This window comes from Chaetodon trifascialis, chromosome 6 (assembly GCF_039877785.1).
Source record: "Chaetodon trifascialis isolate fChaTrf1 chromosome 6, fChaTrf1.hap1, whole genome shotgun sequence".
Lineage (NCBI taxonomy): Eukaryota > Metazoa > Chordata > Actinopteri > Chaetodontiformes > Chaetodontidae > Chaetodon > Chaetodon trifascialis.
In genome coordinates this window covers 21,847,243-21,859,470 of record NC_092061.1, presented here as the reverse complement: position 1 = coordinate 21,859,470, position 12,228 = coordinate 21,847,243, and the positions used below count along the sequence as shown (strand labels likewise).

At 40.4% G+C, this 12,228-nt stretch overlaps 1 protein-coding gene across 2 annotated transcripts in view; it reads right to left on the bottom strand.

Annotated features, from left to right (window-relative positions):
* Window positions 1–205: 205 nt before the first annotated feature.
* Window positions 206–12,228, bottom strand: part of sh2d3cb (SH2 domain containing 3Cb) — a 30,980-nt gene continuing 18,957 nt past the window's right edge. For both annotated transcript variants that reach the window (XM_070963801.1, XM_070963802.1), the window contains 5 exons: window positions 11,536–11,651; window positions 9,240–9,411; window positions 5,747–5,858; window positions 5,392–5,598; window positions 206–4,421 (listed from right to left, as the gene is read on the bottom strand). In XM_070963801.1, coding sequence (XP_070819902.1) covers window positions 4,252–4,421; window positions 5,392–5,598; window positions 5,747–5,858; window positions 9,240–9,411; window positions 11,536–11,651 — 777 coding nt within the window. In that variant the 3' untranslated portion in view covers window positions 206–4,251. The remainder of the gene's footprint in view (window positions 4,422–5,391; window positions 5,599–5,746; window positions 5,859–9,239; window positions 9,412–11,535; window positions 11,652–12,228) is intronic.

Here is a 12,228-nt window from a genome sequence, read left to right as displayed (position 1 = left end):
TCTATCATACTGACAGCTTAATGTAGTAGCTCTGGGAGCCAGATTATCACTTTACTGCTGTATTTGTGTACTTTTAGGTAAGGTTGTTATGATATACTTCACATCATCTTGCCCCAAAACATGTCAGTTTGTGACCTCAAATTTCATAACACCAAGAAGAACATGAAAACAACTCAAATTTCTTCAAATTTGTGAGAAATCTGTATGTTTTTTTCTCAATGTGCAGCATGAGTTAGCTTTAGTGGAGACTGAGAAATGAGCTTCAGGCATGTGTGTGGCAGACACAGACTGTTTCATCTCAATAAACAAGTGAGGTAAACATGTTTATTTACATTTCAAATTTCTGAAAAATATTCAGCATTAATACTGTGTAAAGTAATAGAAATGTTCTGTACCTGTGGGCTGTATTTGTGTGGATGAGGTCAGGTCATTCACTTTATTCACATAGTGATAATGAGAGATAAAGGATGTGTGATAATGTGGAGAACCATGCAGTTTTTATTTTGAAAAGGAAAGAACACGAAAGAGTAGGGATGGGAATTAATTAGAATTTAACGATTCCGATTCCATTATCGATTTTGCTTATCGATCCAATTTCTTATCAATTCTCTTATCGATTCTCATTGGGTGAGGAAATAAAAGAGTACAAATGGGTTTGTTTGCGTTAACTGTCTTTTATATTTTCATCTCTGCACAGAAAATATAACATATACAGTATGCACAAATGATGTGTGACGTAACTTCAGAACAAACCTAAAAAGCAGGTGAGCTACTTCTCAGAGTAGGAATGAATGAAGCAGAACTACACTGGTTAAAATAACAACATGCAACTCTGACAGAACTCAAATTTCTGATTTTCATTTGAACAGATATGCCAGATAAAATGCAACGAATGAACCTACCGAAATTCAGGGGCATCTACAGTGACAAAATGGTGCAAACATTTCACCACAAATCTAGTGACCGCTCTGTGACATTCCTTTATCCTCATCTCGGTCATTTTACTCTGCCCTGCCTCAGTGAAAGGAGTGGTTAGAGGTGCGCGAGACCTGCCGGTGCCCGCTGCAGTCTCTGAGCCAGCCTGACTCTGGCAGTCATCGTCATCTAAATTTAATGGAAGGACATGGAGATGATTCATATGGCGAAAGCAGTTTACACAGTGAAATGACGCTAACTGTAACACAACAGAGTTCAACATTACCTTCGGCACTTATAACAGATGACGCCCTGGTGTTTGCTCTGCCGCTAGATTCACAAGCGTTGCTAAGTAGTGTATCAAACACGTGACATTCCTGCAAATGAATTGCATGCTATGTGGACAAATGTTTTAGCTTGTTGGAGGTATTTCCCCCCTTTGAAGAAATGGAAACTTTTCGCGTGAAATATAGCCATACTTTGGCGTGTTTCTGCCTCAACGTCGTATCGGCTATGTTTTAAACCAAAACAATGTAGCGTGCGTGACGTTATCGCGCATGTGCAAGATGGGCGGAATCGATAAGCAGAATCGTTAACCAGGCAGGCAAACGATTCCAAGGAATTGAGCTACAGGGAGCCGGTTCTCCAAAAGAACCGGTTCGTGATTCCCATCCCTATGAAAGAGGGAAGGGAAGTTTAAAAAAATTAACAAACAAAAGCACTGAACTGAAGGTGAACTGACCCCAGCACTGATTACAGCACCTGTAATCTCATTAAATAGTCGCTTAATATTAGAACATCCTAATTATTAACATGTGGAGATAAAAACAGGACAAAATATGGAACTGTGGATACAATGTTATTCTGTTAGTGGGTTGTACAATATGACATACAGTTCATACAGTTGTAGATTTAGGGAAGGTCCAGCCCTCAAGGAGACATAAACACATTTCTATACATTCAACAGACTGAGGCACAGCTTCATCTTAATACGAAATTTCATGAAAACCGATCTCAAGCTTCCTGGAACGGAAAAGGGTTTTTTTCTGCAGAACAAACCGACGGTACCACAACAGAACCCAGTGCAGCGCTGCATATTTACAATGATATCTTCCATTCACATTTTGGTTCATTGTGGGACAGATGAAGTCCTCTGGTAAGAAACTTAAACATGTTAATAAAAGATGCAGGCAGAATAAAGTTGATTTCTGACTCTGGCATTGGCACACTGAAACATTAAAGTGGTGCAAGTCCTCAATTAAGAAAATAGATAGTGGGAAATGAGAGTCTGATGAGGATGGTAAATGTCATGAGTAGGGATGTAATGATATATCGAATTTTGTAAAATCAAGATAAAACTATGGTTTGATGCCGTCGAGGGACAGTGGTGCTATCTACTGTGCCGTTACATATTTATTTACTACCTCTCCTTGTCAAAAAATGCAATTGTTTTTGTTTGAGCAGCAGAGGGCAAAATCACAGTTGTCAAGAAGATAGACTCCCCTCACTCTTTACATGCAAGCCAAGCCCTGTGAACCCAACCAGACGGATGAACATGCCGATATTGAGGATGCTCCAGCGACATTTAGAGCTGATATGTCATGACATTTCAGTTTTCCCATTTCAAGAACTGACAATGGCGAAAAGGAACCTGACAAACAGAAAACAACTTGCAAATACTGCCAGATGACAGTCAACTGCACTACAGGAAACCCATCACGCATGAGAGGCCATTTGGCACATTGCCACCCTGAAAAGCTCAAATCACAACAACAACAAAGCTTCAGACGGGCCAAAGGAGCCTGAAAGAAGAATTTAGAGCCCCGTTTCCACATAACAGCCCGAGAGCAGAAGAAATAACTCAATGCATCAGTGAATAAAGACTTTTCTGGGGTCAACTACAATGGATTTCAGAAATTGTGTACTTGAGCCAAAGTACACAAGTTCATCAAAGCCACACTTTAGTCACACAGTGGTAGCAGCTCTGCACCAAGAGACAAAAGCTAAAGTGAGGCAGAGCCTCAAAGAAGCAGAGTGCATCTCAATAACGACAGATGGGCAGACTTCACGAGCCACTCAGCTTTATCAAAGACCCAGCTCATGTTATAACCACCAAATCACAAACTCCTTTCCAATCACACACTGGGCTCAACATAGCTGAGGTTTTGAAATCTGCTGTTTTGAAGTGGGAGCTTGACATTAATTGTTTTCCACACACTCTAAACCTCGCTTCACAAGTGGATTTGAACGTAAGCCATGCCAGTCGTCTACTTGGTCGAGTGAGGCATGTAGCAGTGTTGTTTCACTGCAGTTCAACTGCCACAGCTGAACTCACCAACAAACAGAGACTGATAAACCTGCCAGTGCACAAACTGATCCTGGATGTGATCACCCGGGAACAGCTTTTTAATTATTTTCTAACGGTACTGCTAGTGACTGCTGCATTGTCTCTCTTTTGAAATTGTACCTGGTTCAATCATTCACTGGCAAAGACAATTTCTGCCGGTTTTTTGCTCATGCTTCGGTCATGGCAGGCTCCTTTTACTTTATTTTAACAAAGAAGGAGAGCAGAAGCACTTTAAGTGAAAAATACATTTTAGATGAAAAAACAATGCTGTATACAGTAATTTATTAATAATTGGATTTTTTCAAGTAATTTCCTTAACATTTCTTTTCCTTAAAATTACTTTAACATTGCAAAAAATATCGTATCGTGGCCTTAATATTTGAGGTATTATCGTACTGTGAGTTTTTGGTATCGTTACATCCCAAGTCATGAGACAGTATATTTTGCAGCCTCTTGGTTCATATTCTTTGTCCTCCAGGATGCAGCACTGCCTCATACTTCCAGTACCTCTGTCATCCGGCCACAACTCAGACTTTAAAATAAAGTTGTATGATTAACGTTGCACTCTGCCTTGAGTTCCATCAATTGGGTTCAGCGTCAAAGCCACTGAAAATACTGGGATTAGAAATTTTGTTTAATAACAAATTAGAAGCTGACATTCATCCTGCTGATGTGCTTTTGAACAAGAATCTGAATCTTAACCAGCTCCAGAGAACCAGGTGAAAGGTGAGTTTCACCAAACTGTTTGAGTCCAGTTTAGATGTCTAGAGTCTAAATGTTTATGAAGTGCATTTGTGATCATGGAGCCTCCCTGATTCAAACATCATGTTGTCCCTTTTAATGCCTTGCTCAAGGGCAACTCGAAGGCTATCAGAACTCCAGCTGCTAGAAGGAGCAGCTCAGTGTTCAACAGACTGTCCCATGTAGGGATGAGAACTTGACAGGGAGCTCATCCTGGAAAAGGAAAGGTATTAAAAACAGGTCTGGGGTCAGCGAAGTCTGACGGGTGGCTCCAGTTTGTTGGACAAGGCGGTCAGCACCTGGTCAAACTTATCATATCGCAGAGCCTGGCTCTCCTCAGCTCCCCTGCTCCCCCACAGCAGCCTCATCTGGAAGTCAGTCAGAAAGAGCTCCAGGACCTCCACCTGCTCCTGGAAACCTGCAACATTGCATCAGTGTATCAACAGAAGACTTAACAATTTGCTCACAATAATTTAGTTCCAACTGTTTTTTTCCTTTGACCCCATTTTTAAAAATATTGTTCTTCAAATATTGATTCAGAAAAAGAACAGAGAAAAAGGGCACCAGTCTCCTCTATATCACGGCACAATGATGGGCATCTGGGAAGGTCTATGTGAATTAAGTGGGTGAAATGAAAGTGAAGCCCTGTTTCAAAACATGGTGGTTGACACCTTGGATGACTCTTCCAAGACACCAGTTTGTGCAGCTGAATTATTGTTTGTATTTAATTATGTTGTCTTTTAACCATCTATGTGATGAGTGAAGTGATGACAGAGCACCTCAGCCATGGTAGTTGAGTTAAAGCTGCTGTACCAGTGTGTAAAATTATGAGATGAGTGCACATGTTGTTGTGTGTAGAAAAATGAGACATGATATGTTGCTTTCAGCCCGTTCATTCTTGGTGGCCGTGTCTAATTGGTAGCCATACATTTGTGAATTTATCATACATGCACACAAGAGCAAGCAATGGCAGAAACAGCTTCAAAATACTCTTGCCTAACTGAGTTTGAAGCGCATCTGCATTCTTACCTGGAGAAAACCAAGACTGGATTTCTGTTCAAGAGCAGCAAATTAGTTGGTACTTCGATACAATGCACAAACCAAACAAATCTCTCATGGATTACTAGTGATTTAGAGGTAATATTGCAGTACCTTTTACAAACTGACTTCTTGTTTTTTTTTGTTGTGAAAAACCTTAACTCATCTCTCAAACTATGTAAAGTGGGGTGCAAGGAAAGTTGTAGAGCAGTACTAGAGTACTGCAAACTATTTAATGTCTTTAATTAAGCTACTATTTGAATCCAGTTATTAAAAAATGCATTTATATTGCCCTGCTGACAACGACAACCAACGCCACACAATTTTTTCTGCTCTGTCCGCTCTCTTACCGTGGAGTCGGCTCTCAGCGTTGGAGCAGTAGATGCCCCCCAGCTGAGCAATGGTCCTTGCCGCCCCCAGGTGGAACATGACCACGTCCACCCCAACTTCCACTGTCTCCCACGGCTCTGTGCCTTCACCCACCGCCACATTCTTCTCCAGCAGAGACAGGAGGGGTAGGATGTGGGGGACGGTGGTGTTGGACAATGGACAGCTTTCTGTAGGACAGACAGACAGAATCAGTGTGTTCTGTATAGAGGAAGGTGTGCTCCACAAATGGACCATCAGGAGTCAGTATATATAACAAAGTTCTGGGTGTTTTTCAGGGCTCGAAACATGTGGTGTGGAGCGTCAGAAGACCCGTACCTCTCCCGTCATTCAGACTCTTCATGAACGGCCTCAGAGTTTTTTCATAGAGAATAGCGCCCTCTGTGTGTCGCTGCCTTAAGGCTGTCCAGGTCTGCTCCAGACGGGACACCTGAGAGACAGAAAAACATCCCCATTAAAACCAGACTGTATTGGTGTCCAGATGCAGAGATGGGGCCACAGTGGTGGCCAGGGGTGGCATAGTCATAGCCATTATTTGACATAAATTCACAACTTTGCCAATATTGTATTTAATATATCATTATTAGTTTTCCACTTGGGCTGGCATGCTGTGTGTAATATGAACACCCTCTGCCCGGCCCCTGCAGATTTGAGGGGTGTGCCCCACATTGTGTTACCAGTCTGTTGTATCTTGTCCCTCACATTGGTTGATCTGAAATAAATAAAATGAATGACAAAAAATACTGCACCTATGACACAATCTAATCTGTTAGGTCATCCTACTAATTTTACACAAAGAACACAGGTCACAGATTGCCTCAGTGGTCAGCAATTTTTGTAGTTTTATATCACCAGTCAAAGGTAATGCAGGTGTAGCCCACATAAAAAATATGGTTACTAAACCCATGTATGTAGTTTAGAGGTGTAGCTCCATGCCCGCCAGAGGGTGGCGCACCTGCTCTGTACTTCACTGTGAAGACAACTTAGTGCCTGTCCCTCGGCTTGTTCTCTCTTTTCATCGTTGACATTGTCCCAAGGCGCACTGAGCAAAGATCCCCTCAAATCTTTGAGCCTCAAATATCGTGTGTTAATAAGTTGCTTGTTTGTTGACAAAGTCCTGTGTGTCTAACTGAACTGAGAACTCTCACTGAGAACTTCGGTAAGCGTAGCCATTGTTGCTAAGAGGGTAGATCTCCATGTTGATTGTTATTATTAGCTGGTTGCTTATTACTAGGGTTGCCACCTTTCAGAAATGAAAATAAGGGATGCCCACCACAGCTCCTCGGGGCCATGGCCACCACGACCCGACTCCCGTGGGGTGGGGCGCCCGCAGCAGTGGTATGTTTTATTTTGTGCCACTGTGTTTAGTACAGGGGTGATCAAGAAAGCAATTAGTCATACTTAAAGCTTGAAATGCTTTATTACCAGTGAACACATTCTTTATTGTGCAACATTGTTGCATATAAAGTGCTGTTAATTAGGCTACATAAAGCCATAATTACATGCATCCCTATTTAACATACAATGAGGAAAAAATATAACAAAGTGTCATATGCACACAACTTAGTTATTGCACAATCAATTAACCTAGTTAATGAGATAGGTCAGATGAGGTCATCCAAACAGTTAAACCACACTAATAAAAAAATTTATGCAATGATCACTGAACACTGTATTCCTCAAAAAAATAAACATTTTGACATAGATTACACAGAAAGCTCTACAAACATTTTTAGTCTAGGAAATGTATATTTAAAAAATACACGTTTTCTCTTAGCAGTATTTATTCATTAACTGTTAATCCATTAGTATGACTTGTTCTTTAAATGGCCATTTATATTGGCTAATACTGCTGTATATTGAATAAATGATCATTCATTCCACTTTAAAAACTCAACATCCTAAACAATCAATCAAACCACAATAGTCTTATAGTAATCATCTCCACTGATGCTGTCCAGCCAAGGATGTGCCTCTTCCCACTCACGTCTGTACTTTTGCAAGCGTTTTCGCTTTTGAGGATGTGGTGGAGTATCAGGTGTAGTGGACATTTTTAAAAGGCGTGGGTGTTGTGAGCAGCGCCGGTGTGTGGTGTCTGTCTCTAGGCAACCGTGACAGCAACACACGCAGGCAGCGAGGCACAGACACACGACCGGGGTCCTGCGTAGATCCCGCCACGACAATTTTGCTGGCCTTAATATTTCCTGTGTTTTATTTTGTTCATTATAGTTAGATTTAGTGGTGATTTGTGTGTGACAGACATGTGTATTTATGAAAATACGGAACAAATTGCGTCGCGTATTGGTTCAATACAGGACGCAACATTTAATTGTCAATTCGAGGACGATTCCGTATTTTACGGGATGGGTGGCAACCCTACTTATTACACCATACTGTTGTTTACTGATATTTTCTCTAAACCAATCATAATCATAGAGCTTTTGATACCACTCTGGTACAGACTGTATCACTGTTAAATGTTCAAAACGATGAGGAAAAAGTTAGTTAATGATGTTAGCCGCAAGCTAATACTAATCGCGCATGGCGCTAGCCATTATGCTAACGCTAGCATTGCCTATTAAATTTGGGTGCTAGAAAAATAAATACTAATTCATTCTTGTTAGTTTTTAGATAAAAATATAAATAGTGTCTTTTAAAGGTACGTGATTTTAATGTGTCATTAAAATACAGATTGTGAATTCATGATGAATTATTTTGTTTGCACTAAAATACTTTTATTGTGATATATGTCAGTTCATTTCACAATGATTGAAGCTGTGTAGTTTATTTTATATGGATAGATATGTTGAGTGATGAAAGTAATTTGAGGTCATTTGCTAAACAGAAAAATAGTAATAGGAGATAGTAAAGTATATATTCTATACTGTGTGTTTAGATTGTTTTGTTTTTTTATTTGTTTTGTTTTGTATTGTTTTTTTTTGTTTTGTGGATTAGGAATTGATTAATCTGATCCTGAACCCTGGAGAGTTCAGTGGCGAGCCAGAACCAGAGAGCTGACTGTGGACAGACCGGACACACGGTGTGGCCAGCTGTGGGTTCCGCCTCAGCAAACTTCAGACCATCGATTATTCCATCCATTCAGATACAGATAAGACACAACACACTATAAAAACCTACCTAGGTAGTCATATAAGCAGTGTGCACACACAAGTTGAAGGTAACTGATTTCCTTTTCTCAAAAGAGAATTTCACGAGGAACTGAACTCTGCTTTTACCCAAAAGAAGGGACACTTTCATTCGCCATTTTAATTTGTTTATTATTTTGAAAGGGTTTTGTTGTTGTATTTCAATTTCATATATTGTTCTAACATTGTTAAATAATTGTTTTGAGGCAATAAAATTGTCACTGTTCAACTTTACATCCACCATCTCCTAAGTGAGAAGTTAGGATTGAGAAGGATTGAGTGAGAAGTTAGTAATTAAAGGTATCCAGCTTTCCAAGCCTAGAGTTAACGTTGCTGTCATTAGCATTGGTGTAACATCGAGTAAGACTAAGGGCGCTACACAAAATAATGGACTCATGGAGCAGTTTTAATAATGTATGACGGTGCTCATTTTTAAGTACAGGCTAAGGGGTTATACTGCAGGTTTTATCGCAGATTAGTGTTGATTAAGGCAATAATAATAATTTTTATCTCAACCTTGATGTCACATAATGTGTTAAGCTTTCATCTACAGCCTAGTTCAATTTCAGCAAGGGAGTGCTGGTCTCTGTCTCCCCATGTTTCTTGCCTGTCTCCACTATAACTGCCTTAAAAGGAAATATTCATTGTGTGTGAGGCACGTTTACCTGTGGCAGCTCTAAGGCTCTCATGACAGCTGCAAAGCCAAACATGTTGCCCATTGTGCTCTTGAGCTCAGCAGCAATTTGGATGATTTTATGCAGCAGGCCGGCCCTCTCCTCAGTCGTCCCTGTGCAGCCCAACACATCCACGGCCAACATGGTTGCCATGGTGTGGAACCTGCAGGAGGGTGGGAGATGGGAACTGATTGTAGCTCTTATCACAATTGTATCATTTTTACGTAGTAAGAGTAGGCACAAAATGTAAAGTGTGTCCTTAGGGTGGCACCAGAGGAGAGGTCTGTTTGTGTCTGAGATTTTAATCTTAGACTCAGCTTGTTAGTCTCAGCTGTACAGTCAGACTTTGGCTCAACATCTGTAATTTTTCATTATTCTAAGCTCTACTTTAACACATTTAGAACTGACTGAATGGATTTACACTTAAATATCAAGTGTAAATTAAATTTCGTATGTTATTTTGTTAAAATGAACACATTTATGCTTGTAAGCCTAAATCAGCATGTAAACAGGAATTCTGAGCAAGTTCTGAGCATCACTCAAGATTCATGAACAATAATAACAATAATAATAAGGTGTTTGTAAGAAGTATACGATATACCAGTTTCATCACCTTCATCGATGTGTCATTACCATGAAGTTTTAGCATATTTAAAATGATGCACATCACTGTGGCAGCCATAACATGCAGGTAGAGGGCTATGGGCATACTCTTAGAACTGGAGTTACATCCAGTAACTACTATTTTCCTAATTATAACACTGACTCCAGTAACATGAAGATGTAGAAGGTAACATTGCGAGCAACGCACGCCAATTTCTCTGTTTATGGCTGCAAGAACCAACACAAAAGTCTGAGGAAGTGGAGACCCAGTGGATTGACTTTATGGGAATGACAACTGGACTGTATACTTAGGCTATATGTAAGGGATAATGCCCTTTGAGGTGTCCATTATCAGAAATGAATGGACGACGCTGAGGTGTCGCGTTGGACGGTTGCTTCCGCGAAGTCCATTCATTTCTGATAATGGACACCTCGAAGGGCATTATCCCGCTTATACCATGGTCACTTAAGAAAGAAAGAAATATTAAATCAATTATTAATACGTTAATGTTGTTTTTTAACGTTAAAATCGTAAGTTTTTTAACAAGAAGCGGCTGAGTGGACTATTTAATATCTCTCGTTGTGACACGTTGCCAAGGTAACCAGCTCTGGCCACAGAACGTGCAGCTCGGTCGGCCGCAGCTGTTATATTAGGCCTAATCAGTGGAGGGAAGTGAGAGAGAAGTTTCTGTTGCCATGGTTACCAACTAGCATTTGAGCCAGCGCAATAATTTAGAACAATCAGGCTATTTGACCGGAACTTTTTTATAGGTGTCCTACAACACTTTTTAACAGACACCCTGCAGCCAATCAGAATCAAGTATTCACCCACACCATGGTAAGTATATGCTAATCTCTTTTCTTCTGACTGTTTTGATGGGCAATATAAAGGAGGAATCACTTCAAAACTGAAACTCAAGAATGGATCGATACCTACTTCAAACTCAGAATGTGTAAGCCTCATTAAGCCTAATTTGAAGCCAACAAAATAACCACAGTAGTATGCTGGATGTGAGAAACAGTTTTTTCACATTGCTTTTTGTGTTGTCTCACATAGCCAGCGTGAACACGATTTCCACACTTCATACTGCAATACCAGTGCTTCTTTGTTTGCTGTGTGTCCTTTGTGGGCAGAGTCTGGGTGTGGTTCTCCAGGTGTGTTGGGAGCTCCAGCACAGCTGGGACTCATCACAATCAGCATAGTATAAAGACTGTGGACTGCAGAGGACTCATTCAGATTGTTTTTGCTGCTTAGTGCTATAGTTGGCTGTTTATCAGTGCTACTTGTGAGTGATTCTTAGGTTTTTGTTCTCTTGTGTCAATCACTCATGCCTGATCTCCTGTGTCTTTTTTCCTTTTGCTCAGTTCTGTTCATTCAATAAATTCCTAATTTAACCTTTCTCCTTGTCTGCGTGTCTACTATTGAGTCCAAATCCTGCTGAAACGTAACAGTAGAATCATGTTTTGAATGGAGTATCCCTTTATTTTTATAGTACTGTGGTGAAATACAATCACTGTAAAAAACAAAAAATACCATGATATATGTCTTTTGAGACAATAAAGAAACACTCTGTCACACCATTGAATGATTATGTGGTGACTGCTGGACCAAACTGCTGGTTGGATGTGGTTGTCTTCACATTTGAGAGGTGGAAGTTTCAAGCATTTCTGAATCTTTACTCACCTCTCCAGCAGGTCCAGTCTCAACTGTTGGCCATGCGGCAACGTGAGCAGCTCCATCCCAGAACTAACTCCCATCATCCTTTGCACCTCTGGAGTCACCTCCAGGATCCTGGCCACCTGGGAAACACAGGCTCATGATTACAGGCCAACTCCTGGCAGTGTCTGTTTATATTTGGTGGGTGATTTAATGCACAGTGTCTGGCAGCATCATATGTGTGTGATATATTCAATTTCACATTTGTACTTTATTTCTTTAGTTAGCTGCAATTGTATGAGAAAGAAAATGCATCCTGAGATATTCTGACATTGTCCACTTCCATGGTTTTCTCATGTCAGAGCACCTCGTGTTATGACTTATGCCTCTTAAAAATGTTGTGTGCATGTGGACTAGGCGTTGCTTTACAACAAGTTCCTGTACACAGATTATAAATCAAAATGTGCCTTAAAACGCAACCTTAGCGTTAAGTTGTAAAGGCTGGTGGGTAAGCAAACACCAACATTAGCATTAATTTAATGTTGTGCTTGTGTCGACCTGATGAATGCAGGACAAATATTCACTCTAATTTGAACTCTAGTAACTTCTGAGAAAAACATCTGACTCTTTAGCTGCTAGATGTTCCAGTTTCTGCACTAACTAGTCTGTAACTGTCTGTCTGGTGTTTGGTGCTGAGTAGCTAGTGTACAGAAGGTTTAT